Genomic DNA, 22,023 nt, shown 5'->3' with positions numbered 1-22,023 from the left:
GATACCGGTTAAGAGGGATATATATATATATATATATATATATATATATATATATACACACACACACAGTTGAGATATATATATATATATATATATATATATATATATATACACACACACACACACACACAGTTGATATATATATATATCAGGAAAAAAAAAACAAAAAAAAACATATATATATATATATTTTTTTTTTTTTCTGATTTCTCGTTGGTGTCGACTTCAGCACGGATAATTCGCTGTGCTTTTGTTTTTAACTGCTGCTCCAGTGGTTTAAATATTTGTATCCCAAGAGGCCAAAATAGTTCTGCAGTCAACATATATATATATAATATATATATATATGTATACATATATATATATATATATAATATGTATGTGTGTCGAGGTGGATAAAAACTACAATCTATCACTTATACACTCTGAAGGACTCGAGCTTGGAAAGTGTTTTTTTACTTGTCAGACTTCTCAAAGAGCTTTTAGACGTCACATCTGCTGTTTACACCGACCATCCTGATGAGCTCATCCAATCACACGCACCGAGGGTCTGAGGGTCGAACGCCCGACCTTCCAGTTAAGAGACGACTGAGGAGTTTTACCGTCATTTGGTTTAATTGTTGATAAATGCTGAAGGGAGTGGATGAATATATTTACAGCATGTGTGTGTGTGTGTGTGTGTGTGTGTGTGTGTGTGTGTGTGAGTGAGTGAGTGAGAGAGAGAGAGAGAGAGAAAACGGTCAGTCGGTTTATTTGTTTCCATGCTCTAACTAACCATCTTTAACAGGTTTGTTATATTTATATTAATTAAACTTCATTAAATGTTTCTTTCTGGTCGCTCCTGCGTCCTTTAAGACGATGCACACTGACAACACTGGAAGAAACACAGACAAAGATTTCAATGAAATGTCTGAATTTATTTGGAAACCGACCCGTTGAGAAGATCGGAGACTAAAGTGAAAATAAAATGACCTTGAACGTGAGTACAGCGGGTGGTGAAGGTTAGTGTCACATTCACACTCGTTAGACAAAGAAATCAGTCAAAAACAAAAACTGCATTTTGAACATGCACAAGAACGAAACGTTAAAATGAAGAGCTTCGGATTAAAGTGAGTCAAACATGAGGAGAAGTTGTTTGTTTGTTTATCAGCCGCCTTCTGTCTTCCTCTTATTAGAGCTTAGAACCGACCACTTCCTGTTCTGGAAGTTTCATCAAAAAACTGCAGAGATTTAAAAAATCGACTGTGACCACGCGGGCCGGCAGTCTGTACGCCACGTCTCTTTGGAACGACCTCGCTGTCAAAATAACAACTGATCCAATCACTGAGCTTGACATCTTTTTATTTCATCATTTATTGAAATAAAATTTAAAATTATTTGTCCTATTTATTGTATTTTTATCGTTTTTGCTGTTTTTTTTATTGTGTGATTTCTGCCTGTGCAGCACTTGTTTTAAATGTGCTATATAGAAATAAACTTTAATTGATTGATTGATTGATTAGGTCGTCATACAGCACATGCATGGCTTCACCCGTTTAGTTTAAAAGACAGCAGGACTAATAATAATAAAGGGACGCGCGGTCGAGTCTGCACATGGGCGAACGACGCAGAGAGCGAGACGGATACTTCACTGACCTCGTGTCTGATTTTGAGTCGCGTTAGGTCAGAAAGCGTGCCAGAGTCGAGGAAGTGTCCCGTGATTGGACCACAGGTCCTGGGACTTTAGGGGTGAAGCGTGCAGATGGACCTGCTTCATGTTCGTCAAGCAGCAGCGAGTTCACGTCAGGTAACGTTTCGCTCAGCCGTCGTCTCTCTCTCTCTCTCTCCCCCGTGTGCGATGAAAAGGTGTTTCAGCAGGGTGTGACTGTTTACTGATTCATCCATCACCTGGATCGTCTGCAGGCTGCTGCAGCTCACAACAAGCCTGCTGATTCATCACAGTGACATCAGACCTTCACAGACATGTGGAGACACAGCTGGGGACGATCTGTGGACCGTCAGAGACGCCAGAACCGACCATCAAATCCAGACGACCGGCGCTCACAGCTCGGCTGCACTAAAAACTCGCCTTTTATAAACTTTAGACTTTTGTACCCGCGTCTCGACACAAAGACGACATTGTCTGCGGCGGCGTTTTGAAGGCCGCTTGGCATCGTCGTAAATTCCTGAAGAGAACACGAACGCAGATCCAGACGCATCTGCGGCGTGCCGGGAATGACTCATAAACTCATTGGCCCCCGCAGGTGTGTGTTGTGAAAGGCGGCTGATGAACAACGCCAGGAGTGATGAATGAAAAGTGCAGGGAGGACTTTAACTGTGGAGAGAGAAACCTTTTCACTGAGTCGCCGTTACGGTCGGCGTGTCATCGGTGCAGATTAATGATGTAATACATTAAAACGGCGTGCTGTGCGACTTTCTGATCAAATCTAAAAAATCGATCCTTTTAAAGTTAGAAAAAGTGAAAAGGTTTTTTCCTCCGACAGGAACAAACTCGACTTCATAACAACAACAACAAAAAGAATCACATGCAGTAACATCTGAACCTCTCCACTCCGCAGGTCACACACCGACGACGAGGCAGCTTGAGCAAGGCAGCAGTTAACGACCTCACGGTGTCATCACTGAACTTTAGTTATGTTGGAACCTTAAGTGTGATAAACATTGATGGAAGTTTCCATGTTTGGATCAGTGATGTAGGGTGCTCTCTTCTGATTGGCTGAGAGAGGATCACATGCTTCTCCACCTTACTGAGGTGCAGAAGGGCGGCCATGTGTAACGTTTGTGCAAGTTACCCAAAATAAAAGGGTAAAAGGGTTAAACATCTCGGCCAAAGACCCAGCGGACGTGTCGCTGCAGGAGCTGGGAATTGAACCCTCGACCTTTACGGTTGGGACGGTGATTCTCACACACGGTCGGTTGTTACTGGATAAGTGCGTTTGAGTGTTTGGATGAGAGAGGTTCAGATGAGTGAGTGAGTGAGTGAGTGAGTGAGTGAGTGAGTGAGTGAGAGAGAGACAGAGAGAGAGAGACAGAGAGAGAGAGACAGAGAGAGAGAGACAGAGAGAGACAGAGAGAGAGACAGAGAGAGAGAGACAGAGAGAGAGACAGAGAGTGAGAGACAGAGAGAGAGAGACAGAGAGAGAGAGACAGAGAGAGAGAGTGAGAGACAGAGAGAGAGACAGAGACAGAGAGAGAGAGAGAGAGAGAGAGACAGAGACAGAGAGAGAGAGAGAGAGAGAGAGACAGAGAGAGAGAGAGAGAGAGAGAGAGAGAGACAGAGACAGAGAGAGAGAGAGAGAGACAGAGAGAGAGAGAGAGAGAGAGACAGAGAGAGAGACAGAGACAGAGAGAGACAGAGACAGAGAGAGACAGAGAGAGAGAGAGAGAGAGAGAGACAGAGAGAGAGACAGAGACAGAGAGAGAGAGAGAGAGACAGAGAGAGAGACAGAGACAGAGACAGAGAGAGAGAGAGAGAGAGAGAGACACACACACAGTGGTTACAGAGTGATGGCGGTTACAGAGTGATGGCGGTTACACACACACGGCGTGGCGTTTTCGAAGCGCTCGCTCCGAGCTGCGCCTAGAACCTCTCCTCGGTGTACGTCATGATGATAATCAGAGGCTTCTTACTTTGCTTCTCCACAACCCTCTGCTCTGATTGGACGACCCCGACGCTTTCTGCCTCAACTACCGTTTCCGATTGGACGATCTTAACGCTCTCAAACGCGTCCTTGGATTTGAGCTGGATGCCGCTTCTTGTCGTGACGGGGCGCTGTGATTGGCTGCTTACCCTGAAGGGGCTGTTCAGGACGCTGACTCCTCCCCAGGCGACGGACACGGTGTGTTTGAGAGAGGACGCCGGCGTGTAGGAGCACGAGTACAGCCCGTCGCCTTTGCTCCGCACCTTCACCTCCACGGGGAGACCCTCGCCGTCCTGACGGAGACACGGAACGGCTCAAAACTTCCAAACATGGAAAAAAAAAAAAAAAACGTCTGTACTCACCGAGCGAGAGACGGTTTCTCACCTGAGCTGAGATCTTCAGAGGTCCCTTCCCAGCATCCTTTGCGTTGACGGTGAACTCGGCGAGCTGGTTGACCAAGCAGCCGGTTTTCTCGAGACCCGGACCGTAAGCTTTCACCTGCGAGTCACAAAAAAAAAAAACCAGCTCGCGTTTAAAGTCGTGAAACTTTTTCCCGCCAGAATTCAGAAGTGGCGAGCGGCGGATGATCGCCATGCTATCGTTCATTACGCCCGTCATGTTTTTTAGCTAGCGAGCTGTCACGATGGCGTCAGACTTTGTTGCCTTCGAGGATTTGTTGTCCCGCCACGGGTCACCGGGTCAGCGTCCCGACCTCGCCTCGCCGTGTTTGAACGGGGCGCGTTCACTGACCTTGTCTGAGTCGCTGGCGTTGTTGTCGGGGACGACGTACGCCATGAAGGGGCTGTGCTCGATGTCCTCCTCGTCACAGGTCACATGGATGGCGTACTCTCCCGCCTCCGTCGGCCAGTAACGCACGTCGCAGGAGCCGTCGTTCTGGTCCTCGCACTCGATCTTGGCCTGAGACGGCCCCTCGATGGCGAAACCTGCAGAGGCAGCAGCTCGTGGTTAGACCGTCACGTGGCGTCTGAGACGACCTGCTGGGGACGGAAGACGAACGCTCACCCAGCACGCCGACGTCCGTGCCCGTGGACTCCACAACAAAGGCTGCAGGTTTACCCACGATGCCTCCCTCCAGACCTGGACCCCAGGCCCTGATCTGCTGAGGCCCCGCCTCCCGACCCACCGTCACCTCAAAGGGACTGAAATACAGGAGAGAGAGAGGGGGGGGGGGGGGGGGGGTTCATTAGCCAGGTGAGCTAACAGTTAGCGCTGGATGAAATAAAAGAACTCTCCGACCCGCTTGGACCCGAGAGGAGGTCTGTTCTGGATCACAGTCCTCACTCAGGTTCACACACACACCTCTTAGGGATGTGCTGACCCCCCCAGGTGATGGTCACGGTGTATTTGCCCGGACTGTTGGGATGATACTCGTAGGAGAACACGCCGTCCTGACTGGAGATCTGTTTCACCGGCTCCTCGATCCCCTCTGCGCGCGCACACACACACACACACACACACACACACACACACACACACACACACACACACACACACACACACACACACACACACACACACACACACACACACACACACACACACACACACACACACACACACACACACACACACACACACACACACACACACACACACACACACACACACACACACACACACACACACACACACACACTAGCGTTGTGAACGTGTTCTTTGCAGAGCGAGCTTGCGGGAGAAGTTGGTACTCACTGGGTCCTTTGACCAGAACCTTCAGGTCTCCGCTGCCGGCGTTCTTGGTGTGCACCTTGAAGTCTCCGACCTGTTTGACCCTGAGTCCGGCCGGCTGGAGTCCTCGCCCCGTCGCCCGGCACGCGCCCGGCACGCACGCTGAAAACAAACACATGGAGAGGTTTAGCGTGAGTTCACGTCCCGTCCTGGTCCACCCCTCACTGAAGCTGCGGGGGACTCACCGGGGCCCACGTCCACGCTGAACGGGCTCTTGGGGATCCCGACGCCTCCGAAGGTGACGGTCACCGCGTGCGGCCCGGCCTGCGTGGGTTTGTAGGTGCAGCGATACACGCCGTCGCCCTTATCCTCCATCATCACCTCCACGCTGTTCTGTTGGCCCGCGGGGTCTCGGATCATCGCCGTCACGTCTCCTGTGCCCGCTCCTGCAGAGATTCAAACGCCATCTCTGAAAACACAAACTCACGCCTCACGGAAACATCCGACCAATCAGTGTCGAGCGTTTCGTGTCTGATGAGTCAGCAGATTAGTCCTGGATTTATTAGCTTAGCATGACGGCTCGAGGTGACGGGGAGGTCGCGAGTTCATTTTTTAAATCGTTCAGCTGACTTAGACCACCTCCGCCCCGTCTCCATGGCAACAGCCTGATGACCTCAGCGACACTGCTGCGTTAAATGTGACTCAGGCCACACACACACACACACGGCCACACACACGGCCACACACACACACACGGCCACACACACACACACACGGCCACACACACACACACACGGCCACACACACACACACACACACACACACGTCAAATAAGGACAAAAAGAAGACGACGTTCAACAGGAAGCTCCTCCCCCTGCTGAAGAAGCCTTCATGGAGGAGTGAAGAGGAACAGACGAGCTGATTCATGTCAGAATACCTTCGTTACACACACACACACACACACACACACACACACACACACACACACACACACACACACACAGGGTGTGTCACGTCTGCTGCGGATGATTTAAAGTGCGTGCTTGTGAAATCAGATCGCCGCCTCAGGCCTCGTCCTTTTACAGACGGACAGATTGAACACATGAAGAAGAAGAGGCAGCGTGAGGTCGAATCGGAGCGTGCAGACATATTTAACCCTTTACTGTCTGAGGATGAACGTCGGGGGGGGGGGCGGGACTTTCGGACTGGTGCGTAGAAGTTTACGTGTTTCTCTGACCTGCGGTGTAGATATCAAAGTACGCGGGCTTGTTGGCGACGTTCCCCACGGGTTCGATTCCCGGGCCTTTGGCGGTCACTTTAGAGGCGTCGCCGAGCGCTTTGTCCACGTTCACCTCGAACGGACTTTTGGGAATCTGCTGGCCTGCGAACAACACCGTCACCTAGGCAACAAAGACGACAACAACAATCCAGACTGAGCCGTCGACAAACACATTTATTTCTGTCACTAATTTAAAAAATAAAAAAAATTCCTAAAAACAGTTAAAATAAAAACCTTGTGTGGTCCCATCACTTGGGGAACGTAGGTGACGCTGAACGTCTTCTTGCCCTCGTTCGGCTCGGCCTTCAGCTAAAAAAAAAAAAAAACAGAAAACGGTTGAACTCCAAGAGTCTGAAGTCCCGGTTGGACGTCAGTGATTGGACGAGGACAGACGGGGTTCACACCTCCTCTCTGGTGCCGTCCGGATGATCCAGGTAGACGGTGACCTGACCCTGACCCGCGCTGAACGTGTCCACGGTGAAGACGGCGGGACGCAGCACTCGGTTCCCCGTCGGTTCGATACCTGCGGAGGAAAAGCATCGAACACGGTTTACATCCACAGTGTGTGTGTGTGTGTGTGTGTGTGTGTGTGTGTGTGTGTGTGTGTGTGTGTCCTGCATCCTCTGTAGTCACTTCCAGGTATTTCCTTCCTCCTTCAGTAAAAGTCAGAGGATATTTGTCCACCATCCAAACCTCTGTGTGTGTGTGTGTGTGTGTGTGTGTGTGTGTGTGTGTTAACCTTGTCCTTTGTTCACACTAACAGCTGCTCACTTCCTCTCATTGTCAGACACACCAACGTTTCCAGTGTTCCCATTACACTGAACACACTGGCAGGAACGGCTTTTAACCCTTTCACCATCAGACCTGTCAGTGTTACTAAATATAACTGCCTGTGTGTGCGTGTGTGTGTGTGCGTGTGTGTGTGTGTGTGTGTGTACCTGGTCCGTACGCGCGGGCCTTCTTGGGGTTCAGTTTGGGTTTGAGTGGAGCTCCGGCCTTCAGTTTGGCTTTGGGGAACTGAGACAGGTAAGTCATGACTGACTGCTCATCCACGCTGGGATTAATGATCTCCTCTGGAGTGATCACCTGCGCGCACACACACACACACACACACACACACACACACACACACACACACACACACACACACACACACACACACACACACACACACACACACACACACACACACACACACACACACACACACACACACACACACACACACACACACACACACACACACACACACACACACACACACACACACACACACACACACACACACACACACACACACACACACACACACACACACACACACACACACACACACACACACACACACACACACACACACACACACACACACACACACACACACACACACACACACACACACACACACACACACACACACACACACACACACAGTTCAGAGGGTTAGCACTTTAAATACAGGTCACATGATAATCAGACAACAGAGACATGACGTGGAGGAAGATGATGGCTGAACTCTCCGTCACACGGGTTTCAGTTACGGCCCCCCCCCCCCCTCGCCAGTCGACATTTTCCAAACTCAAGAATTCCCTCTTCCAGAAAACAAAAGAGTTTGTCACGAGCGTGGAAGGTCGTGTGGCGGTGAAGTTTGTGAGCCTGACGGGGCGTAACGCACTCGAGCAACAAGAAGCTGCTAAAATCTGCAGAATGCTCGAAATAAAAAAGGAGCTTTATCAGCAAAGCGTCTTCACGTTATGATGTTTCAGGGGATTCTCCTGGCGGCGAGGCGGGGGGGTGGCGAGGCGGGGGGGGGGGCGCGAGGCGGGGGCGGGGGTGGGGTCACAGAGAGCAGTGTGGGTTCTAACCTGCGGGATGCCCAGCCAGCTGTCGGCCAGCTGCATGGCTTCAGTGGCGTTTTCTACTGGTTTCACTGGATCCCAGGTCTCCCAGTCTGGACACAAACCTGCAAACAACAACAACAACAACAACAAGGTCAGAAACAACAACAACACGGTCAGAAACAACAACAACAACAACAAGGTCAAAAACAACAACAACAACAACGTCAGAAATAAAAACAACAACAAGGTCAGAAACAACAACAAGGTCAGAAACAACAACAACAAGGTCAGAAATAAAAACAACAACAGGATGGCAGGTTTGGATTCAAAACACACGAAGCAACTTTTGTTTGTTCTTAGTTCCCCGACCATCAGAGAGAGAAAAATCTTTTTTCTTGTTACGTTTTTTTTTGTGTGCGTTTGAACCAAACGGGGAACTTCCAGGAACAGGAAGTGAACTTTACTCCTTTAAATGTTCCTACAGGAACTCAGCTGAGCCCCCGTGTTCCTTTGTCACTAAGTAAAGTTCCTGATCTAGTAGCAAAGACTCGCCGAGGTTCGACTTCAGGAGGACCGGAGCTCCGGAGACTTTCCCCGTCTCCACACTCTCCCTCGAGCTCGAGGGGAATTCTTCCGATTATTTTGAGCTCGATATAAAACACAAAAAGGGTCGAGCGGGAGAAAGTCCTCCTGGAAAGATCTGGAGTTTTTCCAGGAGATTTCTGCACGTTTGAAAGCCAAAAACATCAAAACAACAACAACATAAGACATAAAAATGAAAACTATGAAACACACTCAGCTCGTACCTGGTGCACAGCTGTCCACCAGTGCTCCCAGTGCCTTGCCGTTGCCCCAGTCCTGACTGAAGTTTTTGATCGGCAGATCTGGGACTTTGTTTTGAATCCATCCCAGCAGACGCTGTTTAGGGGTCTTTGACTCCGTCTGACAGGGAAACATTGAAGTATTTAATCAGCTTGCTTAATGCAGACTGGTAGTTAGATGTGCTTTAAGTTTAAAAGACGTTTCGTCATTACGTCTTCTTCCTCGCCCTCCCACATCGGCATGGAGATGGAGTAGTGCAGAATCAGAGTCCAGATCAGACCCAGGATCAGCTTCAGGTTCCCATCAACGATGGCTTTAGAGTCTGAGGGGAGAAAAAAGAGACGAGGGGTCAGATTCACGTGCAGGAGAACACGCTGGACAGAACGACCATCTCGACACGATTCAAAACAAAAGAACAAATTAAACAACCAGAAGAAGTCCAGGCAACCAAAGGGAATCAGTGACCTTTAAATCTAATTCATCTCCCACAGATGAGCCTGACCCGTGAAACAGCAGATCTTCCTCCAGGATGAGAAGAATGTGTTCACAGCTGACTGTGAATATTCACTTTTAGCAAAAAGGAAAAAAAGTGACGTCTTGTTATTAATGAGTAGAAATTCCCAGCAGCAGTGTACCAGCTGGTACCTCACACCAGTGACCCAGTACACACACACACACAGTAAGCTAATCTTTGGCTGCAGCACACAGAGCTCAGAGTGAAGCAGACAAAACATTCCTGACATTTTTAATCCTCCTGTCTCCGTTTTTTTTTTTTTTTTTTCACCAGAATTAGAATTTATTCATGTAAACAAAGCTGAAATATTACTGAGAAATGGTTCATTCGTTCTCTTAAATTAATGTTCCTCAAATCTCACAGGGCTGGTCAGAATATGTTGAGGAAACAGAGAAGGTAATATTTACGCCTGAATCAGGAAATACTCAACATCATCCCTCCTTTTCCTCTTTGTTAGAGAATCTGTTTGCACTCGTTTGGTTTCTCCTGGTGTGATTTTTTTGTGTGTTCTCTTCAAATGTCAGATTTAGCACATCAACTTTCAGGGGAATTAAAACCCCTCAAAACCAGCGTTATCAATGACTTAACAGGCGTTTTATATCTGCGACACCTCGCTGCAGAGAGCGACATGACGACACCTCGCTGCAGAGAGCGGCACGACACCTCGCTGCAGAGAGCGACACCTCGCTGCAGAGAGCGGCACGACACCTCGCTGCAGAGAGCGACACCTCGCTGCAGAGAGTGACACGTCGACACCTCGCTGCAGAGAGCGACATGACGACACCTCGCTGCAGAGAGCGACATGACGACACCTCGCTGCAGAGAGCGACATGACGACACCTCGCTGCAGAGAGCGACATGACGACACCTCGCTGCAGAGAGCGACATGACGACACCTCGCTGCAGAGAGCGACATGACGACACCTCGCTGCAGAGAGCAGCATGTCGACACCTCGCTGCAGAGAGCGACATGTCGACACCTCGCTGCAGAGAGCGACACCTCGCTGCAGAGAGCGACACGTCGACACCTCGCTGCAGAGAGCGACATGTCGACACCTCGCTGCAGAGAGCGACATGTCGACACCTCGCTGCAGAGAGCGACATGACGACACCTCGCTGCAGAGAGCGACACGACGACACCTCGCTGCAGAGAGCGACATGACGACACCTCGCTGCAGAGAGCGACATGACGACACCTCGCTGCAGAGAGCGACACGACGACACCTCGCTGCAGAGAGCGACATGACGACACCTCGCTGCAGAGAGCGACATGACGACACCTCGCTGCAGAGAGCGACATGACGACACCTCGCTGCAGAGAGCGACATGTCGACACCTCGCTGCAGAGAGCGACATGACACCTCGCTGCAGAGAGCGGCATGTCGACACCTCGCTGCAGAGAGCGGCATGTCGACACCTCGCTGCAGAGAGCGGCATGACGACACCTCGCTGCAGAGAGCGGCATGACGACACCTCGCTGCAGAGAGCGACATGTCGACACCTCGCTGCAGAGAGCGGCATGTCGACACCTCGCTGCAGAGAGCGACACCTCGCTGCAGAGAGCGACACGTCGACACCTCGCTGCAGAGAGCGACATGACGACACCTCGCTGCAGAGAGCGGCATGACGACACCTCGCTGCAGAGAGCGACATGTCGACACCTCGCTGCAGAGAGCGACATGTCGACACCTCGCTGCAGAGAGCGACACGTCGACACCTCTCTGCAGAGAGCGACATGACGACACCTCGCTGCAGAGAGCGGCATGTCGACACCTCGCTGCAGAGAGCGACATGACGACACCTCGCTGCAGAGAGCGACACAACGACACCTCGCTGCAGAGAGCGGCATGTCGACACCTCGCTGCAGAGAGCGACACGTCGACACCTCGCTGCAGAGAGCGACATGACGACACCTCGCTGCAGAGAGCGGCATGACGACACCTCGCTGCAGAGAGCGACATGTCGACACCTCGCTGCAGAGAGCGACATGTCGACACCTCGCTGCAGAGAGCGACATGACGACACCTCGCTGCAGAGAGCGACATGACGACACCTCGCTGCAGAGAGCGACATGACGACACCTCGCTGCAGAGAGCGACATGACGACACCTCGCTGCAGAGAGCGACATGTCGACACCTCGCTGCAGAGAGCGGCATGACGACACCTCGCTGCAGAGAGCGACATGACGACACCTCGCTGCAGAGAGCGACATGACGACACCTCGCTGCAGAGAGCGACACCTCGCTGCAGAGAGCGACACGACGACACCTCGCTGCAGAGAGCGACACGACGACACCTCGCTGCAGAGAGCGACATGTCGACACCTCGCTGCAGAGAGCGACACGACGACACCTCGCTGCAGAGAGCGACACGACGACACCTCGCTGCAGAGAGCGACATGTCGACACCTCGCTGCAGAGAGCGACACGACGACACCCTGCATCTGTGTGAACATGTGAATCTGGCGCTTTGTCAACACAGCAGCTGTGATCTAAACATGTTTCAGCAGCTCAGGTTGAGGTAGAACTGTGGAAGACAGTGTTGCCTCGCCCACGGGTGACGCAACACTGATATTGAGGAGCTTCATCCACACACACACACACACACACACACACACACACACACACAGGGGAGGAGGTTGTGACATCCTGCTTTGTACATTCCTAATCTCTCTCTCTTTGAACAGACTCTAAACTTGTTTGTGTTTCTCTTGCTGAACCTTCTCCTCCTGATTTCTGTTTTTCTCTTTTCTCTCCTTCTTCCTGTTCGCCCATTTTTCTGTCCTTCTGTCTTCTGCCCACTAAGACTTATCTGCCACACCTGTGTGTGTGTTTGTGTTTGTGTGTGTGTGTGTGGGTGTGTGTGTGTGTGTGTGTCACCGCCAGACGCCTCTCCACAAACATCCTGTCAGTAAGCAGCTGTAGTCAGGCGGCTTCTGTCCACACCCACTAAGCTCTGAGAAACTACACGGTTGTCTACTTCATTTTCAAAATCAGGATTCAGGTTGAACCTTTGAAAAGTATCTGTTAGTATCTTAAATTGTTGGTTACTCTGATAATCTGCCCTTTAAAATCAGAGTAACGTCCCGTTTGATCTCGTTAATCTTTACGTTAGTCTGTCGTACGTGGTCAGATCTACAAACCGGAGTTTCATTAATAATAACAGAATCAGCGTTTGTGAACTCGCAGAGTTTCATGTTAACATTGTGTCTGTATGAGACTTAAAGGCGCTTGCAGTTCACTGAGTGTCCACTAGAGGCAGGCTACAGTTTATGACACTTCAGCCTGAGCTGCATTTTTAACCCCTCGAGGTGACCGCTTGGATCGTACTGAAGGCGTTCACAGACGAAGCTTTGAGTCCAGTTTACATGTTCAGAAGGAGACGAACTGAAAACAAACAAAAACACCTGCAGTACCAACTTCTCACTGTAGATGTCACCAAGGAGATCTAAACTGAGCTCCTCCAGATCGATACTTCATGTGGAGAACACCCCATGCAGCATAATCATGAATCTGTGTCGTAAACATGAGCTGCCTTCTTGTTTCCTTCAGAACTGAAGAATCATTTAAAGGACCCTTCAAAGGGGCCGAACGCTTCACTTTATAAATCCACCTTTCAGACGCTCCTTAGTTTGACTTCTCGTCTCTGAACTTGAACTCAACTGTTCAGAACTTCACACTGAGAACTCTGTGTGTGTGTGTGTGTGTGTGTGTGTGTGTGTGAGAGAGTGTGTGATGCTGTCCCTGCCGACACAGTTTTGTGAGTAACGAGGCTATCGCCATGGTAGCCTATTGTTCAGATAAGAGACGAGAGTAAGAAAGAAACAAAAGACGCGAGAGAGAGAGAGGGAGGGCGAGCGTTAGGAGAAGTTTAATGTGACGATTTAAAACAACAACAGAAGAAGAACAAAACAACAACATGAGAGTATTTGTGGAATCCAGGTCTCTCTCTGTGTGTGTGTGTGTGTGTGTGTGTGTGTGTGTGTGTGTGTGTGTGTGTGTGTGTGTGTGTGTGTGTGTGTGTGTGTGTGTGTGTGTGTGTGTCTCTCTCTCTCATAAAAAGTTAATCCGCTACTTTTGCGTAACTTCTCCGTGTGAATGCGAGGGGAGGGGCCTCGGTATGGAGGGGGCGTGGCCTAACAGCAGTTTGTTTTGGTTTTCATGCTGGAGCTCAGAGTGACACCTCCTGTTTGAAAATACACAGAAATGTTAAAAAACACATTTCATCCTTTGATGGTGCAGACGCTTCTTTGACTATATTTACACGGTTCTGTTTCCATCTGACTGTTTGGATCAGTGAGCTCTGCTGTTTGCACATTACGTAACTTCCTGCACCGGACGCAGGGTGTGCCGCGCTGATAAGAGAGGCACTTAGCACAGACCTGACTCACCTTTACACACACACACTTTCGCTCCCTCCTTCTTTGTCTCTCTTAATACAGACGTAAACCCTCCCAGCCCCCACCTCTTCATCAGTGCCCTTGTTGCTCTTTGTGTTGAGGCGTCTCCATAGCAACACACGTACAAATCAGCACAGGTATCAGGAGCAACAGCCAGCGAGCAGCCCAAGAGGCGCAGGCCCCGTTCATCGGACGCCGGCTTATCCGGGGACTTTGAATTAAACAGAGAACCCCCCCCCCCTCCCCACTTCAAGGACCCGATCACAAAAAAGAAAAAAAAATCCCTCCCCGATCAAAATTAAGTTTCTGCTCATCACTTTAACGTGATCACATCTTTATTCAGAGTATGAACACGCACCCTGCCTCGCCTGCTCTGTGTTTACTCAAACAGAAGAAGAAGAACATGCGGGCAACAGAACCAGAACAAGGCAGCGTCATTGAAGGAAGGTCCGTGTCCGAACACGCAGCATGCATCTAAAATCAGATCAGCTTCGAGTATATTTTGATAAGTTTGAAATATTTATTTTTTTCCTGCAAGAAGTGACGTCACACTGTGATCAAAATCATCCACGGAGGCCGCGTGCAGCTAACAGACCTCAACGAGTTTTAACACGGAGGTGCTCGATGGTTTGAAGACTGACAAAGACAAGCGAGGAGGTTGCTGGTTTGAATCCCCGTCTGTCAGGAGCCTCTCTCTGTGTGGAGTCTGCATGTTCACCCCCGTGCATGGCTTCCTCCCACAGTCCAAACACATGCTGGTTAAGTTACCTGCTGAGTGTGTGTGTGTTTCTATATATCTGCTCTGTGATTGGCTGTCACCCCCCCCCCCCCCCCGTGACCCCCAAACGGAACAAGCAGTAAAGATAATGGATGGAAGCTGTAAAGGCTGGACTTCAGGAGCGTTGACCCCCCCCCCCCCCCCGCCTCCCTCTGTGTGGTCGATATAAAGATCTGTCTGGATGTAGCACCAGTCACACCTTGTCTCCAGGTATCTCAACACTCACTCTCTCTCTCTCTCTCTCGCTCGCTCTCTCCTGTTTCACAACAGCTGTTCCTCCTCTCCACCATGACGACATCACCACCTCACAAACACATGTTCAGCTTCCTAACCTGTAATTTACTGCGCCTCAGAACAGAACGCTCGACGCCCGAGGCCGATCGTCGCGCTGATGTCAGCCGACCGCGATCCCGACAAATATTTACCATCAGCTCGCCATCGGTTACTAATCTGCTTCTTAAACGGAACCGAGATTCAGAACTTAAAACTCCTTTAGAAAGAGATCCTGGTTATGATGTAACTGCAGCTTGAGAAATTATATAGAAAGATGGACGACACGACCTCCTCCTCCTCCTGCTGGACAGAGGTGAAGCCAAAGTCACCATGACGCTGGAGACGCCCTGGTGTTCACTTCCTGCCTCTCCAACAAAAACACACATTTCACTTCCTGATAAAACTTCAAGGACTCTGCAGGCGACGGAGGTTTTAGACCCAAGTAGCAGCCGTGGGTTCAAATCCGACCATCATCCTCTGAACCTAAAAGGTCCCGCCTCTCTTCAGCTGTTCTGTCGAGTAGAAGCGGACGCGCTCGGTTACAGGAAGGTCGACGACCTGTTAAGTTTTCTCTGAACTGATAACGTATCGATGACGCCGTCGTTGAGCTACAGATGTACACCGGGGGGGGGGCGGACCGAACCGCTGGGCCATGTGCGACCCAGACTTCTTCCCTCTCAAGATGAAGAGAGAGGCCTCAGGATTTATGTCGTCCTCACGAGGGAGCTGGAACTCTCAGCAGCGCTGGTGAGGGTCAGCGCCAAACGAGCAAAGTCAGCGAGCAGCGAGCACGACAGGAAGACGTGTCAGAACTAATTAACCTTAAAAAAAAAAATTAAAAAAAAAAAGCTGGAAGAGTAAAAGTGAGCGGGGGAAAGTGAAGTGAAGGAAGGAAAGGAGGAGAGGAGGTACCTGCAGTGGTAAACAGGATGTGAAGGTACCGTGTGTGTACAAAGGGCCTGACCCATGCTACACACACACACACACACACACACACATTCCTCAATAGTGAGATCATAACCCCACCCACAAACCCCCCATTTCACCACACACACACACACACCATTTATCACCCGCCTCCCCCCGGAGCACCCGCTGCAGGGTGGCAGCGGAACAAAAGCGACACAAACACACACAAGTCTCCCTCCCATGACCTTTAACCATCGCTCAACACACACTTAATTTAAACCCAACCATAAACACACACACACACACACACACACACACACACACAACCACACCCTGAGCTACTGACGAAAACTTCACTCAACACACCGAGGAAAGTAACACACACACACACACACACACACACGATGACCCATCATTAGACTTTAGGCCTGTTCGTTGCCACGGTAACACAAATGGAAGCCCCAGAGACTAAATGTTATTTTTTTTCAATGACCATAAATAAAACTTCTGTCCTGAAAGATGCTAACATGCTAACATGCTAACATCCTGGGTTCAACACCTCGCCACTGTATTTGGCTTTGCGACGTTTCCATTTCATTGATCAGTGAAATAACATAAAATGTTATTGGTCCACGACACACCTGATTTCAAAGTATTGATTATTAGAAATTGGTATTCTTTCTGGTTTTTAAATAAAAAAAGAATAAAGTGGAATCAAACGCAAACAGCAGGTGAAACTCTGAAGGAGCGAGCGCCGTGTGACCTCATCGAGCAGTCGGACGTCTTTATCTGACGTTTGTTGCATCTCAACACATGAATCATTTTTCTCAGGACTTTGTGCATGTTGAAATATTTGACATCAGGCTCTTTGAATGATTCAGAGTATCTGAGTATTCTTACATGAGGGCGGGGGGGGGCGGGGGGGCTCAGTATGTTTCTAATCATTCGGCTGGACTTCCCCTTTACGTCTCCTCAACTTTTTAAATTCACTGATCCCTTCAAATCTTCTCCAAAAGGTCGACCATGTGACCCGCCCCCGGTTCCAGAGAAGTGCACAGTCTCTTCCCCCCATAGCATCATGTCACCACTCCCAAACTGTGGCAACCACTGATGACATCACCGCATGATGCACGGCTGTAATAACGGTGCAGCCTAATAAGAGTCACATGAGTCACGCAGAGGCGGCGAGAGCCCACCGAAAAAGAAGAGCCCGATTACAGAGAGCGAGCAGGAGGCTTTGATTTGGTTAATGAGGGGCGAACGAGAGAGAGAGAGAGAGATTGTATGTCATTCTGACTCTCTCTCTCTCTCTCTCTCTCTTTAATCTGGATTCAACCAGCTGCAGAGATGAAGAGTGAGAGGAAGATCAAAGAAGAAGAAGAAAAAGCTGCTCTCGTGTCCTTCAGCCTCGTGCAGAAAGAATCAAAGAAGAAAATTAAACGCTAAAAGGTCAATCCAGGTGTGCAGGTGATCCAGGACTCTGGACCCAAAGAGGGTCAAGGAGAGGATCTGACCCACAGACCCAGCTCTGGCCTGATCTGTGACCAGCGACACCCGACTGATCCGAGTCAACGTGTTCGAACAAGCGTCCAATAGAAACACATTTGAGTTAAAGAAACATGTGGACCACAAAAGAGCTGAGTAACCAGAGCAGTGCTTCCCTGTCATTAACACACACACACACACACACACACACACAGATCACACATCTGGCATTACGTGTGCATGCATAAACAGGACACACACTGACAAACACAAAGCAGCGCTCGGCCTCCGATGACCTCACCCTGCTGGTTCCCAGGCTATGATGTCATCAGAACCAGACGGGCCATGTGGGGATGGAGAGGCAGACGAACACGAGACGGGAGATAACAACCAGAACTTAAAAAAAAAAAAAAAAAGACGAGGTCCGAGAAACGACAAAAGATCAAAATGGCTGATTTAAAATAAAGAGGCGTTAAAGTCGAGCGTAAAGAAGCTTCTAGAGGCAGGAGACAGATTTTGGAAAGAATGAAAAAAAAACAAACAAAGTTTTGGCAACTTAAGTTCGTTTCAAGTGACGCGTAAAATTATTCTGAAGTTTGGTTGACTTCATTTCCTGACGGCGCAGAAACAACACGGCGAGGAGACGCGTCTGCTCGGCGTCATAGTCGAGACGTGTGAGCAGAGTTTGAACACAAACACATTCATGTGTTGAAGGGAACTGAAATCTAAATTATTGACCAATATCAGCCAATGAAATCGCTCCATCAGACTCCGCTTGCATTTCTAAAAAGCGTCGATAAAATACATTTACTGTGAAGCAACCAGGTAGGAAAAAGGGGCGTGTCCAGACTTTTAAAGGACTGGGGTCTCCCACCTGACTTGTGCAGGGGCACAATTTTAAACACTCGTACGCCGTTTAACTTACATTAATACATTTACTGACAGAACGTTTGAGGTTTTTTGTATTTATTCACAACTTAAAATACGTCGACTAGCCTGTTAGGAACAGCCAGAACAGCTGATTTATGCCCCGCCCCTAATTAGAGAAATGGCCAATCATAAATCGGGATTCGGGGGCTGACATGCCACACCTCTGGACACGGAAATCTGCAGAAAGCAACAACAGACGTCGAGCAACGTTTGAAAGAGTTGAAGAGAATCTGTAATTCTTTCTGTGCAACAACAAACTTCGACTTTCTGAAGAACAAAAACTTTTAAATCGTCAGTAAATGTGCGAGCTGATCCTAAATCCCCGCGTTCCTCTCGGGGGTTTTGGGAATTATGAAAGAAAAGTATGAAACAGAACAAAGGATAATTCAGGAAAGAGGATTTAAAGGGAGTCAGACGTTTTTGTTTTGGGTAAAACAAAGAAGTGAAATAAAGAAAAGACAGACGAGGAACAAGAGTGAGTCATGAAAGTTTGAGATGTTTTCAGTGGAGCCAGTCTGCAGGAGGTTCACCACCATGATTAACACCAGTGTGACCACACACACACACTCCAGAGTGGTGTGTGTGTGTGTGCGTGTGTGTGTGTGTGGATGAAAGAGAAGACTACATTAGCATGTTCTCTGTCATCTTCAATATCCTGATCATCATCATTACGCTCAGTGTGTCTGTGACTCAGCGTCTGCTTTAACTTCACTCAGACACCAGAGGTGTGTGTGTGTGTGTGTGTGTGTGTGTGTGTGTGTGTGTGTGTGTGTGTGTGTGTGTGTGTGTGTGTGTGTGTGTGTGTGTGTGTGTGTGTGTGTGTGTGTGTGTGTGTGATTACAGCCTGCACATCAAAGACAGGAAGCAGAGAGCACACAGTGACTGCAGCGACATGACAACGTGAAGGTGTGCAGGTAGACGGAGGACGGGAAGGTGGGCCATGCGGGCGAGTCGTGCGTTTAGTCGTGCGAATGGGAAGTGACTCGATCCTGAGTGCGAGAAAAGCAGGAGGATGTAAAAAAAAAAAAAAAAAGGAACGAAGTGAAGCGTTTGTTTTCCACGTGTTGTTCCATAAATAAACATCAGCTGTTCAAACGTCCGGCGTATTCGTCGCCATGACGACAGGACTCAAAAGTCTCGTTGTGGAAGTTATTGGCCTTAAAGTCACAAGCGTCACAGGTCGACTGACCACGGAGCTACCCGCGTGTGAAACATGTCTGGAAAAGAACTACATTACCCACGATCACCGAGTGTCCCAGCGACATCTCTGATTGGTGGAGCTCGCTGTTACAATGTTTCCCACTGACCGGACAGTTTCATTAGTCAGTGAGCTGGTCGTCTTGGTTTCAAGATTTAAAGATACGTCATTGGGTCACAGGAAAAGTGGGCGGTCCCTGTCGAGCACGAGGTTTTAGAAAACATTTATATCAGAGATCAAAGTCGACTAAACGGTTAAAAAGGATCATCCTTGTTAATATTTGAACGTGTGAACCCTCGATGCCAATCAAATGCTGTGCAATGCAATCACCCGCCTGTAGTGGGCGCTGTAGCTCGGCCTGCTCTACAGCCCAGGATGTAAACAGGCTCAGTGAACACACAACGTGCGATGTGTAACTGACTACATTTAGTTCAGATATGATGACGACGTGCGAGGAGGAGCTAGCTAAGTTAGCAACAATCCGCTAATCAAGTTCCACCGTTTACCTGCGCACAGGTTTAAAAACGAATTGGGACAAAATCCAGACTTTTTTTATTGTGTGTTCATCACAAAATATAAAATAAAATTAAAAATTAAAATCTGACTTCCTGTAAGAAATCCTTCAAATGTTTCTGGAAGTGGATTTCAATGAGATTTTCTCCTTTTAGTTTCCAAACGAAGGAACAAAAGCTGCAAGATTAAGACCTGAAACCAACAAAGAAGCTTTCTCTGCAGAGTCGAGAGGTGTGTGTGTGTGTGTGTGTGTGTGTGTGTGTGTGTGTGTGTAAGTCTATATCCAAGCTAATCTCATGTTTCCTTTTCTGCAGGGACACAGAGGCTCTGTGTGTTGTGTCTCTCGTCCCTGCAGCCTTGAGTTGGAGGACAGGAGCTCATCAAGCTTTTATTTCTGTTCCTGAACTTTTAACAGCTTCAAGTAAAGTCCAGTCGTGCACGTTACGATCGTGTGTGTGTGTGTGTGTGTGTGTGTGTGTGTGTGTGTGTGTGTGTGTGTGTGTGTGTGTGTGTGTGTGTGTGGATAAAGTATGTGTGTCACCTCTGTGTGTTTTCTTTATGGTTTAGTCACACCTGGATGAGGCTTCTGGCAGAGTCACCTCATTTCTTTTTTCAGCGTGTCACAGATCGTTACTTCATCAATTAACATGCGAGTAACATGTTCTGCTCAGTGTTTAGCCAGCTCTGCATGTAGAGACCCTGTAGCTTCAGTGTTTAGCCAGCTCTGCATGTGGTGGACACTGTAGCTTCAGTGTTTAGCCAGCTCTGCATGTGGTGGACACTGTAGCTTCAGTGTTTAGCCAGCTCTGCATGTGGTGGACACTGTAGCTTCAGCGTTTAGCCAGCTCTGCATGTGGTGGACACTGTAGCTTCAGAGTTTAGCCAGCTCTGCATGTAGAGACACTGTAGCTTCAGTGTTTAGCCAGCTCTGCATGTAGAGACACTGTAGCTTCAGTGTTTAGCCAGCTCTGCATGTAGAGACACTGTAGCTTCAGTGTTTAGCCAGCTCTGCATGTAGAGACACTGTATCTTCAGTGTTTAGCCAGCTCTGCATGTAGTGGACACTGTAGCTTCAGTGTTTAGCCAGCTCTGCATGTAGTGGACACTGTAGCTTCAGTGTTTAGCCAGCTCTGCATGTGGTGGACACTGTAGCTTCAGTGTTTAGCCAGCTCTGCATGTGGTGGCCACTGTAGCTTCAGTGTTTAGCCAGCTCTGCATGGGTCTGGAAAGCTTTCTGCGTTCTAACCTCTCTCCATGTTTCAAAAGCATCGTGAAACCACGATCTAGTCGGCATTTTGTTTCTGGCTGAGACGACAGTCAAGAAAAAAACACTAAAAACCACTTCCTGTTTTGATTTCAGCCTCGGAGCCATAAATATGACAACAGCTCCGACGTGCGAGCTCGGAGGAAAAGCGGGTTGCAGAGCGAGCTGCGGCGCGGTGGGGTTTGTGGGTCAGTGAGTGAGAACATGTCCAACACAAACACTGGAGCCAGCTATGACTTCTGGGAGACGTTTGAGCATGTGAGCTTCAGCTCGAGCACGCTGGAAAACACGGAAAACTTTCACACGTGTTGTTGTTGTCGAAGGTCAGCGTTTGCCCCCCCGCAGCAGATAAAGGTCAGCTCGCTCCGTTTGAAGACGTTGGAATAAACAGACTGAAGATAAGCCGAGTCTGACCGCTCTTCCTGTCCCGCCCACGGTACGAGGACGCTCGCCAGTTAGCTCACAAAAAGAAGTGTTTACAAAGGTT

General features: G+C 49.1%; 1 protein-coding gene across 2 annotated transcripts in view; it reads right to left on the bottom strand.

Moving 5' to 3' along the window:
- flnba (filamin B a) overlaps positions 1-22,023 on the bottom strand; it is a 47,541-nt gene that overhangs the window by 19,999 nt on the left and 5,519 nt on the right. For both annotated transcript variants that reach the window (XM_079341604.1, XM_079341605.1), the window contains exons 2-15: positions 9,485-9,594; positions 9,257-9,392; positions 8,475-8,572; positions 7,548-7,695; positions 7,014-7,132; positions 6,844-6,918; positions 6,568-6,730; positions 5,576-5,776; positions 5,355-5,492; positions 4,962-5,088; positions 4,665-4,801; positions 4,392-4,585; positions 4,026-4,139; positions 3,791-3,934 (exon numbers count right to left, since the gene is read on the bottom strand). In XM_079341604.1, the coding sequence (XP_079197730.1) occupies positions 3,791-3,934; positions 4,026-4,139; positions 4,392-4,585; positions 4,665-4,801; positions 4,962-5,088; positions 5,355-5,492; positions 5,576-5,776; positions 6,568-6,730; positions 6,844-6,918; positions 7,014-7,132; positions 7,548-7,695; positions 8,475-8,572; positions 9,257-9,392; positions 9,485-9,594 (1,904 nt within the window). The remainder of the gene's footprint in view (positions 1-3,790; positions 3,935-4,025; positions 4,140-4,391; positions 4,586-4,664; positions 4,802-4,961; positions 5,089-5,354; positions 5,493-5,575; positions 5,777-6,567; positions 6,731-6,843; positions 6,919-7,013; positions 7,133-7,547; positions 7,696-8,474; positions 8,573-9,256; positions 9,393-9,484; positions 9,595-22,023) is intronic.

This window comes from Symphodus melops (genome assembly GCF_947650265.1).
Source record: "Symphodus melops genome assembly, chromosome: 4".
NCBI classification, from domain to species: domain Eukaryota; kingdom Metazoa; phylum Chordata; class Actinopteri; order Labriformes; family Labridae; genus Symphodus; species Symphodus melops.
The sequence above is the reverse complement of the archived record's forward strand: the minus strand, read 5'-3'. Positions and strand labels throughout refer to the sequence as shown.